Raw genomic sequence first — 22,177 nt, 5'->3', positions numbered from 1 at the left:
TCTGGATCCACCAGAAATTGGGAAATAGACCATTTCCGGCCTCCAGAGGGGTTTTTTTTTGGGGGGGGGGGCAGGGAAAGCTCTTTTGCCCTCCACAGGCATTGAATTATGGGTGTGGGCACTTGTGCATGTGCGATAACACACACACACACACTTTTTCGGCACTCGAGAAAAAAAAGGTTCACTATCACTGGTTTATAGGCTTCAAGAGCTATATTTATATAGAAAACCCAAACCAAAAGTATGGGTGGGTTCCTCCTGGTCCGGGCTGGATCTCCTGAAGATCTTGTGAAGTCACGATGGCGTCACGGTTCGGATGGTGCCAGTTTTTGGGTGCCGCCATCTTTTTTTTTAATCCCCCCCCCTGAATTTTTTACTGTTCAGAAGTTTTTTCCTCTGCTGTTGCTTGAAAAAGCCCCCCCCCCGCCTGCCCCAGGGTTTATATTTATCTTTATTCCTTTGCCTGAAGCACAGCTGATCAGCTCCTCAGCTGTGTTTTGGGCTGATTATAGTTAGTCAGTGTGCATGGAAGCAGAATTGCACAAGGGGACAAGTGTGTGTGCGCAAGTGTAGCCAGTGCGCATGTGTGAAACATCATGCTGCGAACCAGTGGCGAAGGGACCCCTGACCAAAAGTGTACATTATAGCAATGTAAATAGCATTTAGGCTTACACACAACACTTTCTAGGCAATTTACAATGCAAGCAGCATTTACATAGTGCTCCCGACAATCTGGGTCCTCATTTTAATAACATCAGAAGAATGGAAGGCTAAGTCAACTCTGAGCCCCATCAGGATCGAGTCCGTGGGCAGAATTTGCCAACAATACTCTACTCTACTGCACTATCAGGTCTCCATGATTAATTAATCACACTTCTACACCATCTACAATATCTTACTTAAATGCCTGGGGGATTACAATAAAATTATAGATTTGCACTAATGGATTTACCATATGGTTTAGTGCAGGGGTAGGCAAAGTTGGCTCTTCTATGACATGTGGACTTCAACTCCCAGAATTCGTGAGCTAGCATGACTGGCTCAGGAACTCTGGGAGTTGAAGTCCACAAGTCATAGAAGAGCCAACTTTGCCTACCCCTGGTTTAGTGTGCTGTATGAACCCAGGTTAAATGTTCTTAGTTAATGTTCTTAAAAATATTTTTTATAGAAGTGTATGTAAGCCTATAGACCAGTGACCTTTTTCCCCTCGGGCACCAAAAGTATGCACACATGCACTGTTGCACATGTGCAAGTGCCCACATCCATAATGCAGTGTCACTCCTGCACGTCCCACCTAGGTGGGGCTTCCAATTTACTATCGCTACTGGTGCTGATGCATGCGCAACTCTGGGTGACTGGCGGGCGCGTGCACGCATCTGGCCCACGCTCACATTTTGAAGTGAGATTTGGCTTCTGTACATGTGCAGGAAGCAAATCTTGTGAGAAGATTCATGGTAATGTGAAATGTTGGCATTAATCACTGAAATGTACAGAAGCAAAATCTCTCTGGGGTGCATGCGTGGCCCACACATTGCTACCGGTGCACAGAATGGCCCATACTGGTTAGGAACCCATAAGAACATAAGGAGAGCCATGGTGAATCAGGCCAAAGCCCATCGAGTCCAGCATTCTGTGTCACACAGTGGCCCACCAATTGTACATGGGGATCTTCTGAACAGAAAGAGAATGCCAAACCTTCCCTTTCCCTTGACCCCCAACAAATGGTACTTAAGGGAATCCTGCCTGCCTCAACCAACATAGATGGGGCACACGGACATCCGTTTCAATAACTACCGATACACTTGGCATCCATGAATCTGTCTAATCCTGCCTTGAAGCTATCCAGGCTGACAGCTGTCACAACCTCTTCTGGAAGTGAATTCCATAAACCAACGACCCTCCGGGTGAAGAAATATTTCCCTTTATTTGTCCTCACTTTCTTACCTGTGAGCTTTAGGGAGGGCTCCCTCGTCCTAGTATTGTGTGATAGAGAAAAGAGTTTTTCTCTATCCACGTTTCTATCCCATGCATGATTTTATACACATTACTAGTCCCGCCTCTGTACATGCAAGGACCCACCTGTTTTGGCCTCACATTCCAAAACATTAGTGGGAGGGGGGGAAAAGCCATCCGTGCTCAAACAGCGCTGGAATGGAATCTCCAGAGATCTGGGAAGGCACCGGTCACAGAAAGTGAGGAGAAAGCATGGGCTTGTCTGACCCGAAAATCAGCTGGCTGGCGGTAGGCATGCGCACATGCTCAGTGGAGCTTAGCTGGTCAACAGCTCACATGCCTGCAGAGAGAGCTCCATGTACCACTTGTGGCCCGCATGCCATAGATTCACCATCACAGCTATAGACCTTTCCCTATTTGGGATAAAGCCTCATTGAATTTAATAATACAGTGATCCCCCGAGTTTCGCAATCTCGATCATTGCTAATCGCTATATCGCGATTAAAAAAAAAATTAATTAAAAAAACCCCCACTTCCGCGTTTGGCTTCGGGAGTCAGCTGGGAAGCGACGCGGCTGTTGGCTGCGGGGGGAGGGAGTTAGGAAAGTCCTACTTCTCCCCCCGCAGCCAAAAACTCAAAGCCTGTCTCCTGCTGCCTGGTTTAGCCAGGACACGAGCGGCGAAATGACTTGGAGGAATGTGAAGCTGAAACTGGGCGGTTTGGACTTCCCATTCCTCCAAGTCACTTCGCCGCTCGTGTCCTGGCTAAACCGGGCGGCAGGAAACAGGCTTTGAGTTTCAGCCCTGTTTCAGCTTACATGGTCTTGGGGTTTCCCCTTTGCGTGGGCGGCGGGCGGCACCCAGGGAAGGTTCCTTCAGCCGCCGGTCTGCTCCGCAGCGCGGCAGCAGCGAGGAGCCAAATATGGGGTTTCCCCGTTGCCCACGCAAAGCTCCGCGCTGCGGAGCAGATCAGCTGTTGGGTGGTCTTCCCCGCCGCCAACACGCAAACTCCACCATCTGCGCATGTGCGGCCATGGAAAAAGGGGCGCGCATGCGCAGATGGTGTTTTTACTTCCGCACCACTACATCCCGAAATATCGATTATCGCGAGGGGTCTTGGAACGGAACCCTCGCGATAATCGGGGGATCACTGTACTTTTGAATTGTAAGGAGGCTGCACAGTTTTGTTTTGGTTTTTTTGCATTGATGGAGATACAGTGGTACTTCTATCTAAGAACGCCTCTACTTAAGAACTTCTGTAGATAAAAACTGGGTGGTCAAGATTTTTTTGCCTCTACTTAAGAACCATTTTCTACTTTAGAGACCGAGGCCGGAAAAATTTCCCAGGAAATTAGAGAGGCACGAAGGCCCGGCCAGTTTCCTGCCATTCCCCCAACTCGGGCTTTTCTGGGCTACCAGAGGAACCTTTTGGTGGCGCTTGAGTAGGCTTTGGCAGTCCAGAGCAAACGAAGCATTTTCCTTTCCCTGGGCACTTGGAAAGGGAATAAACCTCTGCCAGTGCCCAGATAAAAGAAACGCTCCCTTCGCTCAGGGCAGCCCAGAGTGAATGGAGTGTTTTCCTTTCTCTGGGCGCTGCCTCAGAGTCCCTCTTTTTTTTTTTTAAGCCTTAAAGTTTTGGATTTTTTTGATTCCCCTCACTTTACCTTCTTCCTTCAGCAGCGACTGTCCTCCTCTTCTTCCTCCTACTCCTTCTACCCAAATTCTGAACTTTTCTTTCTTTCCTAATGGGTTTGCACACGTTATTTGATTTTACATTGATTCCTATGGAAAAATGCTTCTACTTACAAACTTTTCTACTTAAGAACCTGGTCATGGAACAAATTAAGTTCTTATGTAGAGCAGTGTTTTTCAACCAGTGTGCCGCGGCACAGTACTGTGCCGCGAGACATGGTCAGGTGTGCCGCGAAGCTCAGAGAGAGAAAGAAAGGAAGAAAGAGAGAAAGAAAGCAAGAGAGAGAGAGAAAGAAAGCAAGAGAGAGAAAAAGAGAACAAGAAAAAGAAAGCAAGAGAGAGAGAAAGAGAGGGAGGGAAGGAGAGAGAGAGAAAGACATAGAGGGAGGGAGGGAGAGAGAAAGACAGCAAAAAACAGAGGAAGGAAGGAAGAGAAAGAAAGAGGGATGGAAAGAGAGAGAAAGAAAGAGGGAGGGAGAGAAAGAGGGAGGGAGAGAGAAATAGAGTGAAAGGGAGGAAGAGAGAGAGATAATTTTTTGGTCCAAACTTTTTTTAGCCACCCCCCCCCTCACTCAATGTGCCCCAGAGTTTCGTAAATGTAAAAAATGTGCCGCAGCTCAAAAAAGGTTGAAAATCACTGATGTAGAGGTACCACTGTATATGAATGGGGCAGAGGAAATGCAAGATGAATTTAAATAGTATCTCCAGAAATTAATCTATTTTAATATTTCCTCTTATTTATCTGGATACATTTTTGTCCTGATTATAGATACATCCATTGCAAATGCATTATAAGTGTCATGTATACAAACAGTAGTTGGTAAGTTTCCATGGCCGGGAAGACTTAAAAAGGACTGGTTAAAAATAGCAATACAAATGTTTATGTTCTGTATTGTATATTTGGCACCACCAGTTCATTTTTATCTTCACAACAACTGAAGACTTCCAGTAAACAAGTGGGTCAAAAACAGACAGTAAAGACTTTTGGGACAGGCTTAGCTGTGCATATCTATCTGTTTCCCCCTCATGTCAATTTCCCTGTGGTTAATTATTATATTTGAGACAAGAAATAAGCCTTTCTCTCTTTCTTTCTTGTTAAAACCAACTTTCTTATTTAGTGTTCAGAGGGAGAGAGGGAGAGGAAGAAAGTGAATAGAAAGCAATAAAGTATATTATATATATTTTAATATGACATTGAACTTTGACCACGCAGAATAAAATTGACTGGAAACCAGTTCACAAAATCACATATCAATCCAGGCTCTGGTTATACACATTTTCCAACATTAGAAAAGCATCCATGACATTGTACCTTACGTTTAGTGACTTTAATTTTTTCCATCTTAAATGTTTCTGATTTTTAATATATAATTCAAATGTTGGTATATATACTCTATAAAATGCAGGTGATAAATATTAGCTTTTATTTGTGTTTTCTACCATGAACATAGTACAAACCATCTATCTATCTATCTATCTATCTATCTATCTATCTATCTATCTATCTATCTATCTATCTATCTATCTATCTAAATAAATATCTAAATATCTAAATATCTAAATATCTATCTAAATATCGATCTACCTACCTACCTACCGACCTACCGACCTACCTACCTACTAATCTTATCTTATCTTTCTATATCTATCTATCTATCTATCTATCTATCTATCTATCTATCTATCTATCTATCTATCTATCTATCTATCTATCTACCTATCTGACTTGTATGCTGTGCCTCTCCGTGAACTCTACAAGACTTTTGTTTATAGTAGTACATAGACTACATCTATTTTATTTATTTCTTTAATTTTAACAAATTTCTAGGCCGCTCTTTTCCAGGGGACTCAGGGTAGTAATTCTGGCTTTCTGTGAATAATCCTTTGGATACTTTATAAAAGTGATAGTGATAGATGTTAATTAGAATTTCTGGTTTGTTCCTCTCAAAGTAGTTAACAATCAGAAGGCAAGAATTAATTATGATTTCCAGCTTCGGTTTCTTAGAATATTTATCAGGAGTTTGAGTTTATATGCATTACTCTACGCCATTACTCTACTAAACAAATAATTCCCTCAACACTGTCAGACTTTCTACTAAATCTGCACTTCTATTCTACTAGTTTTTCTCATCATTCCTATCACCCATTTCCTCCCATGTTGACTGTATGACTATAACTTGTTGCGTATATCCTAAGATTTTTATTAATATTGCTTCTTCATTGCTTATTTGACCCCTATGACAATCATTAAGTGTTGTACCACATGATTCTTGACAAATGTATATTTTATGTTATGTACGTTGAGAGCATATGCACCAAGTCCAATCACACTTGGCCAATAAAATTCTATTCTATTCTATTCTATTACAGAGCCCAAAGTTGGCTTAGCTAGAAATGGCAGTCACAAAAGTATTTTGTTCATGTTCATATAGAATTCTTCGTTACATATTCTCCCTGAGTGTATACGTTTGGATCTGACTTCATGCGTTGTGTGAATTTGGCTGGTTTATTTAATTAATGTTAAAAATGGCTGTTGGGGAAGTGCCATAATGAAATCTATAAGCGATTCATATGAGTTTAGCTGTCTCAGGGCTTTTAGAAAATCAAACGGGCAGTTTCAGTGTCATTATTATGAAAAACAATCCATAGCAGCAGTGAAGCCATAATTATTGCCTGGAGTTAAGTGGGTTGTGAGCAAAGATTGATCTGACTGGGAAGTTAGCCACGCTGCTGCCTATAATGATAATCCGCCAATAAAACCAAGGAAAAGAATTTTGAGAATAGTTACAATTTCCAAAGTGCAAGGATTAGCTCCATATATATTTTTATATCTTCAAACTTCATTTTAAAACTAGACTGGATCTAGGCCCCAATTCAATCACTGATGCTGAACTGAAACGTAGCAGTTGTTTCCCTGGCAACAGTATGGAAATGTTACCCCACTTGAGAGATATACTTCAATCTCTCAATCTAGATTAAAGTGATGCGATGAGTATTGAGTTGCCCAACTCTTTTATCTCGCAAGTTTAGACAAAGTCAGCCAAGTACAGTAATACCTTGTCTTACGAACTTAATTGGTTCCGGGACGAGGTTTGTAAGGTGAAAAGTTTGTAAGATGAAACAATGTTTCCTGTAGGAATCAATGGAAAAGCGATTAATGCGTACAAGCCCAAAAGTCACCCCTTTTGCCAGCCGAAGTGCGTGTTTTTGCGCTGCTGGGATTCCCCTGAGGCTCCCCTCCATGGGAAACCCCACCTCCGGACTTCCGTGTTTTTATGATGCTGCAGGGGAATCCCAGCAGTGCAAAAACGGGTGCTTCACTGGCAACGGAAGTCCGGAGGCGGGGCATCCCAGTGGCGGCGGCTTGGATTTGTAAGATTCCCCTGCAGCATCGCAAAAACACGGAAGTCCGGAGGTGGGGTTTTCCATGGAGGGGAGCCTCAGGGGAATCCCAGCAGCGCAAAAACACGCACTTTGCTGGCAAGAGAAATCCGGAGGCGGGGCATCCCAGTGGTGGCGGCTTGGGTTTGTAAGGTGAAAATAGTTTAGAAGAAGAGGCAAAAAAATCTTAAACCCCGGGTTTGTATCTCGAAAAGTTTGTATGACAAGGGGTTTGTAAGACGAGGTATCACTGTATTAGTGATATTCTTATGATATGACAGGTGCACATGGAGCCATATCGGAAGGCATGTGATTTTTGCCCTTCTTTTAGGCTGTTTTTACTTTCACCAGGCTTTGGGATGCCTTCTTGAACCCTGGGGCAGTAGTGGGCTGCTGCAGGAATGATCTGGTATACAGTCTTAGTTGGAAAAATGGAGATGCGCATGCATAGAAGCATAGAAGACTGACGGCAGAAAAAAACCTCATGGTCCAACTAGTCTGCCCTCATACTATTTCCTGTATTTTATCTTAGGATGGATCTATATTTATCCCAGGCATGTTTAAATTCAGTTACTGTGGATTTACCAACCATGTCTGCTGGAAGTTTGTTCCAAGGATCTACTAATCTTTCAGTAAAATGCATCTTTGCATCCCTGACATATGCTTCTGGGTATGTGCAGAAGCAAAGAGATTGCCAAAAATCAGTGTAATCTCGCATGCACGCGCATCCTCACATGAGATTTCGCTTCCTGCACATGCACAGAAGCTGCATCTCATGCCATTGCACACACACGCATTCCGGACACGCAGGTGCCTGCGCCGGTCGCCAGGAGTGCACCAGTAGCGCCGCCAATGGGGAGCCCTTCACTGCCCTGGGGAGAGCGAAAAACAGCCCCAATGGGCCTACCGGAAGTCCGGAGACTTCAGTGAGGCCTGTCAGCATGTGCAGGGCGGGCCACCCCAGGGAGGGGATGTTGCGTGCACGTGCAAGGGGGCAGCGTGGGGGTTGTGTGAATGCACAATAAATAAATAAATAATAAATGAATTACATTATGGGTGTTGACAGGCACACGCACACATTTGCGCACTCTTTTGCACATCTTTTGGCACCCGAGCCAGAAAGGTTTGCCGTCGCTGGGCTACGATATCCAGCATACACTTGGTGTGTTGTAAAGTTGTACCTGAGAATGTGAGAAAGCAGCATAAACCCCTCTATGACAATTATAGTATTGGATTCACATAGGATGGTGTGACAAGTTGAGGTACATACAGAGCAATATTATTTACAGTTAATCTTTAATTTGAAACTATTTACTTGGTGACTTTTCAAAGTAAAATTGGCACTGAAAAAAAGTGATTTATGACCGTTTTCCAGGCTATCGACAGTTGTAACATCCCTGTGCTCAAAATTCAGAAGCTTGGCAACCACAGTTGCGATGTCCCAGGGGCATGTGAACATTTGCGACTTTATGACAAGCAAAGGCAATGGGGAAGTCAGATTTGCCTTAAAACTATGTTACTAATGTTTATGTTCTGTACAATGATTCTCTAGCCAGTTATGAGAATTCTGGGAGTTGCTGTTATTATTATTATTATTATTATTATTATTATTATTATTATTATTAATTAGATTTGTATGCCGCCCCTCTCCAGAGACTCGGAGCCGCTCACAACAACAAAACTGTACAAATTCAATGGTTAAAACAATTTAAAAACCTTAATATAAAAAACAATCATACATCTCACACAAACCATACGTAAAGCGGGAACGGACCAGGGGAATCAATTTCCCCATGCTTGATGGCAGAGGTGGGTTTTAAGGAGTTTGAGAAAGGCAAGGAGGGTGGGGCCAATCCTAATCTCTGGGGGGAGTTGATTCCAGAGGGTCGGGGCCGCCACAGAGAAGGCTCTTCCCCTGGGTCCCGCCAGACGACATTGTGTTGAAGTCCACAAGTCTCAAAGTTGCCAAGTTTGAAGAGCTCTGCTCTAATCTAATGTCTGTCAACTAGACAGTGATGAGTAGTACAGGCCGATTTACAACAATTCATTTAGTGACCCTTCAAAGTTACAACAGCACTGAAAAAAGTGACGTAGGACCGTTTTTCACACTTACGACCATTGCAGCATCCCCATGGTCACATGATCAGAATTCATATGTTTGACAACTGAATCATATTTCTGATGGTTGCAATGACTCTGGGTCTTGTGATCATTTTTTGCAACATTCTCGCAAGCAAAGTCAATGTGGATTCACTTAACAACCGCATTACTAATTTCAGAATTGCAGTGATTCACTTAACAAGTGTGACAAGAAAGGTTGTAAAGTGGGGCAGAATTCACTGAACACATGTCTTGCTTAACAACAGAAATGTTGGGCTCAATTGGGATGGTAATTTGCAGGCTACCTGTACAAGATACATATAGCGTTTGCCATTGAAATCTCCTAGTTTCCCTGAATGGTCAAAATACTTAACATGTTTTGGATGGAGCTGAGCGTTTACTGGCTGGATGCCCTTTCTGAGGTCATGCAGAGTTCAGAACAGATATTTTTAGGAGAGAATTACTTCTAATATTACTCATTAAACACTGAGATTATCATGTACAAAAGTAGCAGCTAAATTTATAAATGACCTGATTCAAATTATTATGGGGTGAAAATGTTTTGTTAGTAGTTTGCTCTCTTCTTCTCTTGCTAATCTTAGTTCATTTGGAAGAATTGCTGTATTTTTCAGAGTATAAGATGCACCAGAGTATAAGATGCACCTTAGTTTTTTGGGAGGAAAATAGGGCAAAGTATCTGCTTACCAGCTATTCATTTGGCTAGCGTCCTTAGTCTGGTCAGCTTCAGCACATTTTATTATCCCTTGGTTAGGGCTTTAAAAAATCTTATTTAGAGCGAGTAATAATGAAAGAGATTGCAAGACAGAGCTGGGAACATCATTAGCACCTGGAAAGAAAAATTAGGAACAAGTAGAGAATGAAAAAACCCCTACAAAGACAGGGTTTGGAAAACATTCTTTGCAGAGAGTAACAATGAAAGAGCTTGCAAGCCGGTAAGAGTTGGGAATATCCTTAGCACCAGTTTAGGGCTGGAAAGAAACTTATGCAGAGCAAATTACAGTAATGAAAAAAACCCTGCAAAGATTTAGGGCTTAGAAAACATTCTTTGCAGAGAGAAACCATGAAAGAGCCTGCAAGGTAAGAGCTAGGAAAATGTTAGCAGCTAGTTAGGGCTGGGCGGGGGGGGGAGCTACATTCAGAGTATAAGACTCACTCAAATTATCAGCCTCTTTTAGGGAGGAACAAGGCACATCTTATACACTGAAAAACACAGTTAAAACTATTTATTTATTTATTTATTTATTTATTTATTTATTTATTTATTTATTTATTTATTTATTTATTTATTTTGTCCAATACAAATTGAAAGTTAAAGAGAATAAAAACATGTAGTAGTAAATATCAGGGAAGGGATAGAAGAAGAGATATGAGAATAGAATACAGTGATCCCCCGATCATTGCGAGGGTTCCGTTCCAGGACCCCTCGCAATGATCGGTTTTTCGCGAAGTAGCGCTGCGGAAGTAAAAACACCATCTGCGCATGCGCAGATGGTGTTTTTACTTCCGCAGCGCTAGCGAGGAGCCGAAGATTGGGGTTCCCGGGAAGGGGACTCAGCTGGGAAGCGGCGCTGGGGTTTCCCCGCGCGCGCTCCGCACGCCCACGCTGTTCGCTGGGGTTTCCCCACGCGCGCCGCCCGCCCGCCGCCCGCCCACATCGTTCGCTGGGGTTTCCCTGCGCGCGCGCCGCCCGCCCTTCGCCTGCCCACGCCGTTCGCTGGGGTTTCCCCGTGCGCGCCGCCCGCCCTTCGCCCGCCCTCGCCGTTCGCTGGGGTTTCCCTGCGCGCGCGCCGCCCGCCCTTCGCCCGCCCACGCCGTTCACTGGAGTTTCCCTGCGCGTGTGCCGCCCGCCCTTCGCCCACCCACGTCGTTCGCTGGGGTTTCCCTGCGCGCGCGCCGCCCGCCCTTCGCCTGCCCACGCCGTTCGCTGGGGTTTCCCCGTGCGCGCCGCCCGCCCTTCGCCAGCCCACGGCGTTCGCTGGGGTTTCCCTGCACGCGCGCCGCCCGCCCTTCGCCCGCCCACGCTGTTCGCTGGAGTTTCCCTGCGCGCGCGCCGCCCGCCCTTCGCCTGCCCACGCCGTTGCGGGGTCTTACCGGGGCAAGAGGGGGAAGACCCAGGGAAGCCGCCCAGCAGCTGATCTGCCCGGCGGGGAAACTCCACCATCTACGCATGCATGGCCATAGAAAGAAAGGGCACGCATGCGCAGATGGTGTTGTTTACTTCCGGGTGGAAAAATTGCGATATAGCCGTTCGCAATGATCGGGATCGCGATACCCGGGGGATCACTGTACATCAATGAAGAGTAGAGGAAGGATATATGAATGGGAGAAAAGATGTATAAAATATAGGAGAGACAATTGGACGGGACAGAGGGCACACCGGTGCACTTATGCTTGTCCCTTACTGACCTCTAAGGAATCTGGAGAGGTCAACCGTGGAAAGTCTAATGGAAAAATGTTGGGGGTTGGGGGTTGACACCACGGAGTCTGGTAATGAGTTCCACGCTTCAACAACTCAATTGCTAAATTCATATTTTTTACAGTCAAGTTTGTAGCAGTTGATATTAAGTTTGAACCTGTTGCGTGCTCTTGTGTTATTGCAGTTGAAGCTGAAGTAGTTGTTGACAGGCAGGATGTTGCAGCATATGATCTTGTGGGCAATACTTAGATCATGTTTAAGGCGTCGTAATTCTAAGCTTTCTAGACCCAGGATTGTAAATCTAGTTTCGTAGGGTATTCTGTTTCGAGTGGTGGAGTGAAGGGCTCTTCTGGTGAAGTATCGTTGGACCTTTTCTAGGGTGTTGATGTCCGAAATTCGGTGTGAGTTCCAGACAGGTGAGCTGTATTCGAGGATGGGTCTGGCGAAAGTTTTGTAAGCTAAGGTGAGTAGTGTTAGATTGCCGGAGTAGAAGCTACGTAGGATCAGGTTGACAATTTTAGAAGCCTTTTTGGCTGCACAGTTGTGTTATCTGTAGTTGTGAAACGTGGGATGGCATCAATCCACTTTATACCACTACTTAGATGCACTTGCTGTACATTCACAAGATCATATTTCTAAAATCCTACTAAAGAAAATGAGTTTGTGATGTTTTTATTAAAACCTTTGCAGCTGAAACTATATTGATTGCATTTTTAGGCATAAAACCATAATGGCGGGCAACAGCTTGGTCCTGCCAGTCGTGCTATGGGGACGCAAAGCTCCTACTCACTGTGTATCTGCTACGCTATTGATGGATGATGTTTCAATGATTGTCACAGGATGTCATGACGGGCAGATATGTCTATGGGACCTCTCTTCAGATTTAGAAGTAAGTTTAAATCGTGGCAGTAGAAATTAGAAAATTTAGAAAAATTTTCAGAATGATACATAAGTTTTATTTAAAATGTTTTAGGAAATACAGTATAGTTTAACAGTTCACTTTGAATTGGGTGCATGTTTTGTAATTTCTTGAAAAGACATTGCTAACAGTATCTTTGCATTTCCTGGAAAAATCTTTGCTTCCTAAACAAGAACAGTCAATATATGTTATTGATATTCATAGGCTTGCTTTTGTGGGTCTGCTAATTTAAAAAAAATCATTAAATCATGGAAAAATCAATGAACTCTTTTGAAAAGTTAATCTGCAGGGCTTCCTTTCTCCTATGACCCTTAAGAAGTCAACATGCTTAGATTAATTTAAAAAGAATAATTAATTCAAATACTGATTTTGGAATGCACCATTTCTGTTTCTCCAATCTTGCTTCTAAAACTCTACTACTGATTTATTTATTTCCAAGGCATGCAGAGCACTTGTAATTCGGACCGAGCCTTTGAGCAATTTTGACATCCAAACAAATAACCTAGAGCCTAAAGTCATTACTGAATACTTTTATGTCCCTTTTTGTTCAGTTTATATGGTTAGACATTCAGTTGCATTTGCTACATATTCTTGAAGAAACTTAACGTACTGCCTTAATATTAAAAATATTAGTGATATCTGTTCTGTTCTTCAAAGTTACAAGCAGAAAAAGAGAAAATGTATTTTCTCTTTTTCTGCTTGTAACATTAGATAAGAAAGAAAAAGGTGGCTAATCCCATACAAAGTTTTAGTAGGCTATTCCCCAATTTTTGTATAGTTTTGGCTTTATCATGCTTCTAGCGGATTAAAAAAAAAGGTTTTCTGCAGTCATGACATAAGCCTAAGACTGAAAAATCAGGCTTCTCAGATGTTACATCTTTTCTATCCTGCTCTACGGAGTGGAGAGCTGGTCTCTGACAGAACGCCACTTGAAGAGGCTAGAAGTATTTGAAATGTGGATTTAGCGGAGGCTGTTACGTATAACAGATATACAGTATATAATATATTAGAGCCGGGGTGGCGCAGCAGGTAGAGTGCTTTAGTGCAGACCACTGAAGCTGACTGTAGATCTGAAGGTCAGCGGTTCAAATCTCATCACCGGCTCAAGGTTGACTCAGCCTTCCATCCTTCCGAGGTGGGTAAAATGAGGACCCGAATTGTGGGGGAAATATGCTGGCTCTGTTAAAAAGTGCTATTGCTAACTTGTTGTAAGCCGCCCTGAGTCTAAGGAGAAGGGCGGCATAAAAATCAATCAATCAAACAAACAAACCAATCAACCAACCAACCAACCAACCAACCAACCAACCAACCAACCAATCAATCAATCAATCAATCAATCAATCAATCAATCAACTGGGTTGACAAAATCAGAAATGGGGAGGTGATAAGTCTCCTGGGAAAGCAAAGTGAAATAATCAAAACCATTAAAAAATGAAAATTTGAATATTTTGGACATGTGATGCGACACCCAGAAAAATACACCAAATCACTTAATACTCCAGGGAAAAATTGAAGGCAAACGAGGTCCAGGTAGAAGAAGAACTTCCATAGTGTTGCCATCAGACTAAAGATCTTGAGAATTGGATCGCTTCCTATATGGTCCATTATAATTTCAGAAAGGAGTATAAACATCTAATGGTCGATCACAACTTTGGAATAGCTATTGCCAAATTGACAGTCTCCATGCTTGAATGCCGCGTATTACCTACTTTTCAAAATTATTATAAAAAATAACATTTTCTCAATTTTTCATACTTTGTTTTCCCAAATTCCTGGAGATAACAATTATTCACTCATTATTAAGAAATAAAGATATGAAAAGTTTACAAACTTGCATGTTAGTCTCAAGCCTTTGACAGTGTTTTCTATTTTTTAAAAAAATAATATTTGAAATTGCTCAGAATTATTTGTATTTTTTTTCCTCCCTGATTCTAGATAAATCCTAGAGCTCTGTTATTTGGTCATACAGCATCAATCACTTGTTTATCCAAAGCCAGTTCTTCAAGTGAAAAACAGTATATAGTGAGTGCCTCTGAAAGCGGGTAAGGATTTGTTTTTCAGCCAGGTTTTCTGTTGACAATTGAATTATTTTAGGTCTCTTATAATACAGTATTTGTCAGGTTCCAGGAAGTTGTTGCAAGAAAAAGCTTGAACACAAGCGTCTGCACTCGAAGTCTTTTACTTCTCCAACTCCTGGCACGAATCCCAGCGACCAGTTAGGTCTCACAGAGTTGGCCTTCTCCTCGTCCCGTCAACTAAACAATGTTGTTTGGCGGGACCCAGGGGAAGAGCCTTCTCTGTGGTGGCCCCGACCCTTTGGAACCAACTCCCCCCAGATATCACAGTTTTCCCCACCCCCCTTGCCTTTCGTAAGCTCCTTAAAACCCACCTCTGTCGTCGGGCATGGGGGAATTGAGACTTTCCCTTCCCCCTAGGCTTATAAAATTTATGCATGGTATGTCAGTATGTATGATTGGTTTCTTAATTTGGGGTTTTAAAAATTAACTTAAATATTAGATTTGTTTACATTTTATTATTATTGTTGTTAGCCTCCCCGAGTCTACGGAGAGGGGCAGCATACAAATCTGATAAATAAATAAATAAATAAATAAATAAATAAATAAATAAATAAATAAACAAACAAACAAACAAACAAACAAACAAACAAACTCACCAACCATCATTACATGATTGAGAACTTTGTCAACAGCTATTACCTGATGCCCCGCCCCCTATTTACCATGTAGCGCACCCCACCCTGCAACCTCATCCTCTCCCGGAGTTTCTTGCTGCAAGCTAGCATCAATGGTGCTTTGTGCATGCGCCCGACAACTCCCTGTCTGTGGAGAGGGGCAGCATACCAGTCTAATAAATGAAATGAAATGAAATGAACTCCCACTAGCAGTAATGACTTGCTGCCGTCACGGGTAGGTGGACATGCAGTGGGGGTAGTAAGTTTATGCACTATTTATTGAATATTTAATAGTTTTTTTATTTTCCTTCCTTCTCTAGTACCTTAATATGATCCTTAATTACTTTTAAAATAGGAAATAATTAAATAGTATGTTTTTATCCATAAACTCTTTAATCATTGTAATCATTATCTAGAACTGAACTTTTATAGCAGTTAAAGAAAATTGAACTACTTGCCTAATCTGTTATCATCCTGAACCTTGTGGGATCAGTACAAAACCTTACTGTGCTCCTTGACAAATAGTACTGCTTATCATTTGCCCTTTATTTGTGGCTATTCAAATAATGTGATGTAATTAACTGAAAAAGAGTTCAAGCACCTATTTATAAACCACTCTGGCCTTTAAGCCACCCCCAGTCACATGATTGTCAAGCCACTCCTACCTGGTCACATGGCCGGCAAGCCACTCCTACTCAGTCACATGACCATCAAGCCACATCCACAAAATAAGCCACGCCCACAGTGTGGCAGTAAAAATTTTGGCAGCCCACTAGCCAGCTGGGCGTTGTAAACACAATTGACAGTCTCCAGTCCTTGCAAAACATTTGTGAGGTGGGTGACCTCCATCAGCGCAAAGTCCCCTCCACCCGAATGGCAGCCCAAAAGGTGGGGCTGACAGTATTAATATTATCTTAAAATCTGCTTGGGCAATATTTTTGCCTGCAGAGGCAGTCCACGTATAATTTTACACCATCCGACATTTCACTTTCCTAAAATGACCATTCAGTAAACAATTGTGGGACAGAGAGGGTACCAAATAATGATTGCTTAACTTTCATACCTACATTGTGTTCTGTCGGGCTCTCTGGTAGACTCCTCCCAAAAATTCACAGGTACAGTGGTACCTCAAGATACGAACCCCTCGTCTTACGAACAACTCGTGATACGAACCCGGGGTTCAGCAAAATTTTGCCTCTTCTTACAAACTTTTTTCGAGTTACGAACCGGCGTTCGGAGACTGCTGGGAAACCGCGCGGCTGTTTTAAAAGGTGACAGCCAGGCGGCGGGGCTTCCCAGAAGCCTCCCGAACGCCGGTTCGTAACTCGAACAAAGTTCGTAAGAAGAGGCAAAATTTTGCTGAACCCCGGGTTCGGTTCGGGAGGTTGCTGGGAAGCCCCCCAGCCCGGCTGTGACCTTTTAAAACAGCCGCGCGGCTTCCCAGCTGTCTCCCGAAGCCAAACGCGGAAGTTCGGCTTTGGCGTTCGGCTTCGGGAGACAGCTTTCGGGGGGTGCTGGGAAGCCTCCCAGGCCGGCTGCGACCTTTTAAAACAGCCGCGCGGCTTCCCAGCTGTCTCCCGAAGCCGAACGCGGAAGTTCGGCTTTGGCGTTCGGCTTCGGGAGACAGCTGGGAAGCCGCGCGGCTGTTTTAAAAGGTCGAAGCCGCCCTGGGGGGCTTCCCAGCACCCCCCTGAACCCGGGCCGGCTGTCACCTTTTAAAACAGCCGCGCGGCTTCCCAGCAGTCGCCGAAAGCTGTTTTTTTGCGGGGTTTTTTTTGGTTGCACGGATTAATTGACTTTACATTGTTTCCTATGGGAAACAATGTTTCGTCTTACGAACCTTTCGTCTTACGAACCTCCTCCTTGCACCAATTAAGTTCATATCATGAGGTATTACTGTACAAATTTCAGACACACACACACATTTGAAAATTCAAAACAATGTTCTTTATAATGAAAATTCACTTAAACCAAGCCCTCTTTTTGTATAGCCAAGAGCACTCGTCTCCAAACAAACTGGTAATTTGTACAAGTCCCTTATCAGTTTTGTGATACTTAGCTTGAAGCTGTGAGTCAATTCACATTCCTTCTTTCACAAAGTGAAACACACTTTGCCCTGGTTTAGTTTCAAAGCGGGAGGAAAATCAGCACACAAAAGGTCAAAGTCAGTAAAACAGTCACGAAACACAACGATCAAATAATCCTCCACAATGGCCAAACCCACTGGCTGCTATTTATAGCAGCCTCACTAATTACTACAGCCCCACCCAACCACAGGTGGCCTCATTTTTTTTGATAATAATCTCTCAGTTGTTGCTGCCTTTGCATCGCTCTCCGCATGCGTGGCTGTATCATTAACTCTTGTTCCGAATCCAAGGAGGAGCTAGATAATTGATCTCCTTCTGAGCTGTCTGCCACACTCTCCTCCTCCCTGTCACTCATGTCTTCTTGGTCAGAGGAGCCTTCATCATCAGATTCCACCGGGAGCAAAACAGGCCTGTAGCATGTGGATGTCTCCCCCACATCCACAGTCCTTGGGGCAGGAGCTGGGCCAGAGCTAACCACAACACATTGCCTTCTTTTTCTTCCTGTAGAGAAATGTGCCTTTGGGATGTGAATGATGGAAGGTGCATTGAATTTACAAAATTAGCCTGCACTCATACCGGCATACAGGTAAATAATTTTAAGTATGGATTAAACTACAGGTAGTCCTCAACTTATAGCAGTTCATTTAATTGTTCAAAGTTACAGTGGCACTGAAAAAAAAGTGTCTGGTGACCATTTTTCTCAGTTGTGACCATTGTGGCATCTCCATAAATCATGTGATAAAAATTCAGATGATTGGCAGTTGGTTCATAGTTGTGAACTTTGCTCTGTCCCAAAGTTCAGTGATCCCCTTTTATGATCTCCTGACAAGCAAAGTCAATGGGAAAACCAGATTCACTTATCAAACAGGTTACTTACTTACCAACTGCAGTGATTCACTTAACAACTGTTGGAAGAAAAGTCATGAAATGGGGCAAAACTCACTTAACAAATGGCTCACTTAACAACACAAATTTGGGACTCCACTCTGGTCATAAGTCAAGGACTACCTGTAGTTATGTATACATATAAATGTAAACTTAATAGGTAGACTTCAGTGTATTAAACTGCTTTTGAGTGACTCAAGTACACAATACAAGTATTTTTATGTGATGAATAATAGTTTTATTCGAAAACTAAAACCATTAATGATCTTTTGGAGAATTGGCAAAACAAGCACAAATAAATAAATAAATTATGGCTATACTGCGAGACAGTTAAAGGCGACCTGTTTTTGCTGTCTTTTAGGAGCCAGCTGGAATGCAGAAATAGTGAAAGTCAGGTAATTTGTTATAGGGTAAATCTGATTTAAATAAAATTTATTTCAAATAATGATTTATATCACTAGTCAGGAATATTCAGTTTAATTATTTACTGGGCCAGGAAGATTCCATTAATCATTATTTTCTTCTCAAAATATTTGATACAACCTTATTATATACTTAGGGAAAAGAAGTAGCTTTCAGTTTTAGGTGACAGGCACTCACCTTTATTATAAAGCAACATTTTTACCTTATCTTTCATTAAATTCATTAACAGGATTTATGGTTTGATCATTTGATTTAGTGGGTATGCACATGTGAATGATTAGAATATGAAATAACTCCAGTTGAATTAATCAGGAATGTTTACCATAATTATTGTTAAACGGTTCTATGAGCTTGGCAAAAAAAGATAGCTGCTTTTAATTGTTCAAAAAGAGGTAGTCCTGCATTTTGTTCAATACCTCTTTGAACGCTTACTGTCATCTATCTTTTGCATTTTCAATGGTTAATACTTTCTGAGCTAGGTTCATTTTAAACTAAACATTTAAAGAAAAACTTGCAGATCTAATACAAATTCTTAAAAAATGGGGTCAATTAATTCACCTTTTAAAAATCATTGGTTTTTACTCCCTTGGATTGATTGCTGGGATCCTATATTAACAAAAATGACTAAGCAGTTGTCAGCATGCATGATACTTATGAAGAAAATCTGATTATCTGGCATTTGGGATACCAAATAATTAGACTGGTTCTGATGTCATTCTTCCATTCTCTTTTAGTTCTATCAATTCACAGCTGGGACTCAGCGTGAAGGGAGATTATTGTGTCATGGCCATTATCCAGAAATTCTTGTTGTGGATGCTACCAGCCTTGAAGTTCTTTATTCCTTGGTGTCGAAGATTTCTAAGGACTGGATCAGTTCTATGAGCATTATTCGATCTCACAGAACACAAGGTGAGCCAGTAACTACAGTCCAGGTTCTTATTTTTCAGGAATAGTCTTGGCAACCAATAATAATAATGATGATAATGATAATAATGATAATGATAATGATAAGCCTTGCGCCGGGTATATGGGAGGCGCGTGCTCCTCCTCACCGCTTCAGAGTCCCTCTTTTTTTTTTAAGCCTTAAAGTTTGGGATTTTTTTGATTCCTCTCACCTCACTTTCTTCCTTCAGCAGCAACTGTCCTCCTCCTCTTCTTCCTCCTGCTCCCACCCAGATTCCGAGCTTTTATTTCTTTCCTATTGGGTTTGCACACATTACAGTGATCCCCCGATCATTGCGAGGGTTCCGTTCCAGGACCCCTCGCAATGATCGGGTTTTCGCGAAGTAGTGCTGCGGAAGTAAAAACACCATCTGCGCATGCGCAGATGGTGTTTTTACTTCCGCCGCAGCAGCGAGGAGCCGAAGATTGGGGTTTTAAAACATCCGCGCGGCTTACAAACAGCCCTAAAGCCAAGCGCCAAAGGCGAACTTCTGCGCTTGGCTTCAGGACTCAGTTTGGAAGCTGCACGAGTGTTTTAACAGGTCTCCGCCAACATGGGGAGCTTCCTAGCACCCTCCCGAGCCCCCAACCCGGGTTTGGGGGGTGCTAGGAAGCTCCCCATGTTGGCAGCGACATTTTAAAACACCCGCGCGGCTTCCAAACTGAGTCCTAAAGCCAAGCGCCAAAGGCGAACTTCTGCGCTTGGCTTCAGGACTCAGTTTGGAAGCCGCGCGAGTGTTTTAACAGGTCTCCGCCAACATGGGGAGCTTCCTAGCACCCCCCCGAGCCCCCAACCCGGGTTTGGGGGGTGCTAGGAAGCTCCCATTGTTGGCGGAGACCTTTTAAAACACTCGCGCGGCTTCCAAACTGAGTCCTGAAGCCAAGCGCCAAAGGCGAACTTCTGCGCTTGGCTTCAGGACTCAGTTTGGAAGCCGCGCGAGTGTTTTAACAGGTCTCCGCCAACATGGGGAGCTTCCTAGCACCCCCCCCGAGCCCCCAACCCGGGTTTGGGGGGTGCTAGGAAGATCCCATTGTTGGCGGAGACCTTTTAAAACACCCGCGCGGCTTCCAAACTGAGTCCTGAAGCCAAGCGCCAAAGGCGAACTTCTGCGCTTGGCTTCAGGACTCAGTTTGGAAGCCGCGCGAGTGTTTTAACAGGTCTCCGCCAACATGGGGAGCTTCCTAGCACCCCCCCGAGCCCCCAACCCGGGTTTGGGGGGTGCTAGGAAGATCCCATTGTTGGCGGAGACCTTTTAAAACACCCGCGCGGCTTCCAAACTGAGTCCTGAAGCCAAGCGCCAAAGGCGAACTTCTGCGCTTGGCTTCAGGACTCAGTTTGGAAGCCGCGCGAGTGTTTTAACAGGTCTCCGCCAACATGGGGAGCTTCCTAGCACCCCCCCCCCCGAGCCCCCAACCCGGGTTTGGGGGGTGCTAGGAAGATCCCATTGTTGGCGGAGACCTTTTAAAACACCCGCGCAGCTTCCAAACTGAGTCCTGAAGCCAAGCGCCAAAGGCGAACTTCTGCGCTTGGCTTCAGGACTCAGTTTGGAAGCCGCGCGAGTGTTTTAACAGGTCTCCGCCAACATGGGGAGCTTCCTAGCACCCCCCCCGAGCCCCCAACCCGGGTTTGGGGGGTGCTAGGAAGATCCCATTGTTGGCGGAGACCTTTTAAAACACTCGCGCGGCTTCCAAACTGAGTCCTGAAGCCAAGCGCCAAAGGCGAACTTCTGCGCTTGGCTTCAGGACTCAGTTTGGAAGCCGCGCGAGTGTTTTAACAGGTCTCCGCCAACATGGGGAGCTTCCTAGCACCCCCCCGAGCCCCCAACCCGGGTTTGGGGGGTGCTAGGAAGATCCCATTGTTGGCGGAGACCTTTTAAAACACTCGCGCGGCTTCCAAACTGAGTCCTGAAGCCAAGCGCCAAAGGCGAACTTCTGCGCTTGGCTTCAGGACTCAGTTTGGAAGCCGCGCGAGTGTTTTAACAGGTCTCCGCCAACATGGGGAGCTTCCTAGCACCCCCCCGAGCCCCCAACCCGGGTTTGGGGGGTGCTAGGAAGCTCCCATTGTTGGCGGAGACCTTTTAAAACACCCGCGCGGCTTCCAAACTGAGTCCTGAAGCCAAGCGCCAAAGGCGAACTTCTGCGCTTGGCTTCAGGACTCAGTTTGGAAGCCGCGCGAGTGTTTTAACAGGTCTCCGCCAACATGGGGAGCTTCCTAGCACCCCCCCCCGAGCCCCCAACCCGGGTTTGGGGGGTGCTAGGAAGCTCCCATTGTTGGCAGAGACCTTTTAAAACACCCGCGCGGCTTCCAAACTGAGTCCTGAAGCCAAGCGCCAAAGGCGAACTTCTGCGCTTGGCTTCAGGACTCAGTTTGAAAGCCGCGCGAGTGTTTTAACAGGTCTCCACCAACATGGGGAGCTTCCTAGCACCCCCCCCGAGCCCCCAACCCGGGTTTGGGGGGTGCTAGGAAGATCCCATTGTTGGCGGAGACCTTTTAAAACACTCGCGCGGCTTCCAAACTGAGTCCTGAAGCCAAGCGCCAAAGGCGAACTTCTGCGCTTGGCTTCAGGACTCAGTTTGGAAGCCGCGCGAGTGTTTTAACAGGTCTCCGCCAACATGGGGAGCTTCCTAGCACCCCCCCCCCAGCCCCCAACCCGGGTTTGGGGGGTG

General features: G+C 44.3%; 1 protein-coding gene across 1 annotated transcript in view; it reads left to right on the top strand.

Moving 5' to 3' along the window:
• WDR7 (WD repeat domain 7) overlaps window positions 1–22,177 on the top strand; it is a 390,669-nt gene that overhangs the window by 11,303 nt on the left and 357,189 nt on the right. Inside the window, exons 2-5 of the mRNA XM_070743517.1 lie at window positions 12,280–12,451; window positions 14,417–14,523; window positions 17,768–17,846; window positions 19,303–19,477. Coding sequence (XP_070599618.1) covers window positions 12,293–12,451; window positions 14,417–14,523; window positions 17,768–17,846; window positions 19,303–19,477 — 520 coding nt within the window. The 5' untranslated portion in view covers window positions 12,280–12,292. The remainder of the gene's footprint in view (window positions 1–12,279; window positions 12,452–14,416; window positions 14,524–17,767; window positions 17,847–19,302; window positions 19,478–22,177) is intronic.

This window comes from Erythrolamprus reginae, chromosome 2 (assembly GCF_031021105.1).
Source record: "Erythrolamprus reginae isolate rEryReg1 chromosome 2, rEryReg1.hap1, whole genome shotgun sequence".
Classification (NCBI taxonomy): Eukaryota; Metazoa; Chordata; class Lepidosauria; order Squamata; family Dipsadidae; genus Erythrolamprus; species Erythrolamprus reginae.
Note: the sequence above shows the minus strand (reverse complement) of the source record. Positions and strands in the feature narration are given on the sequence as shown.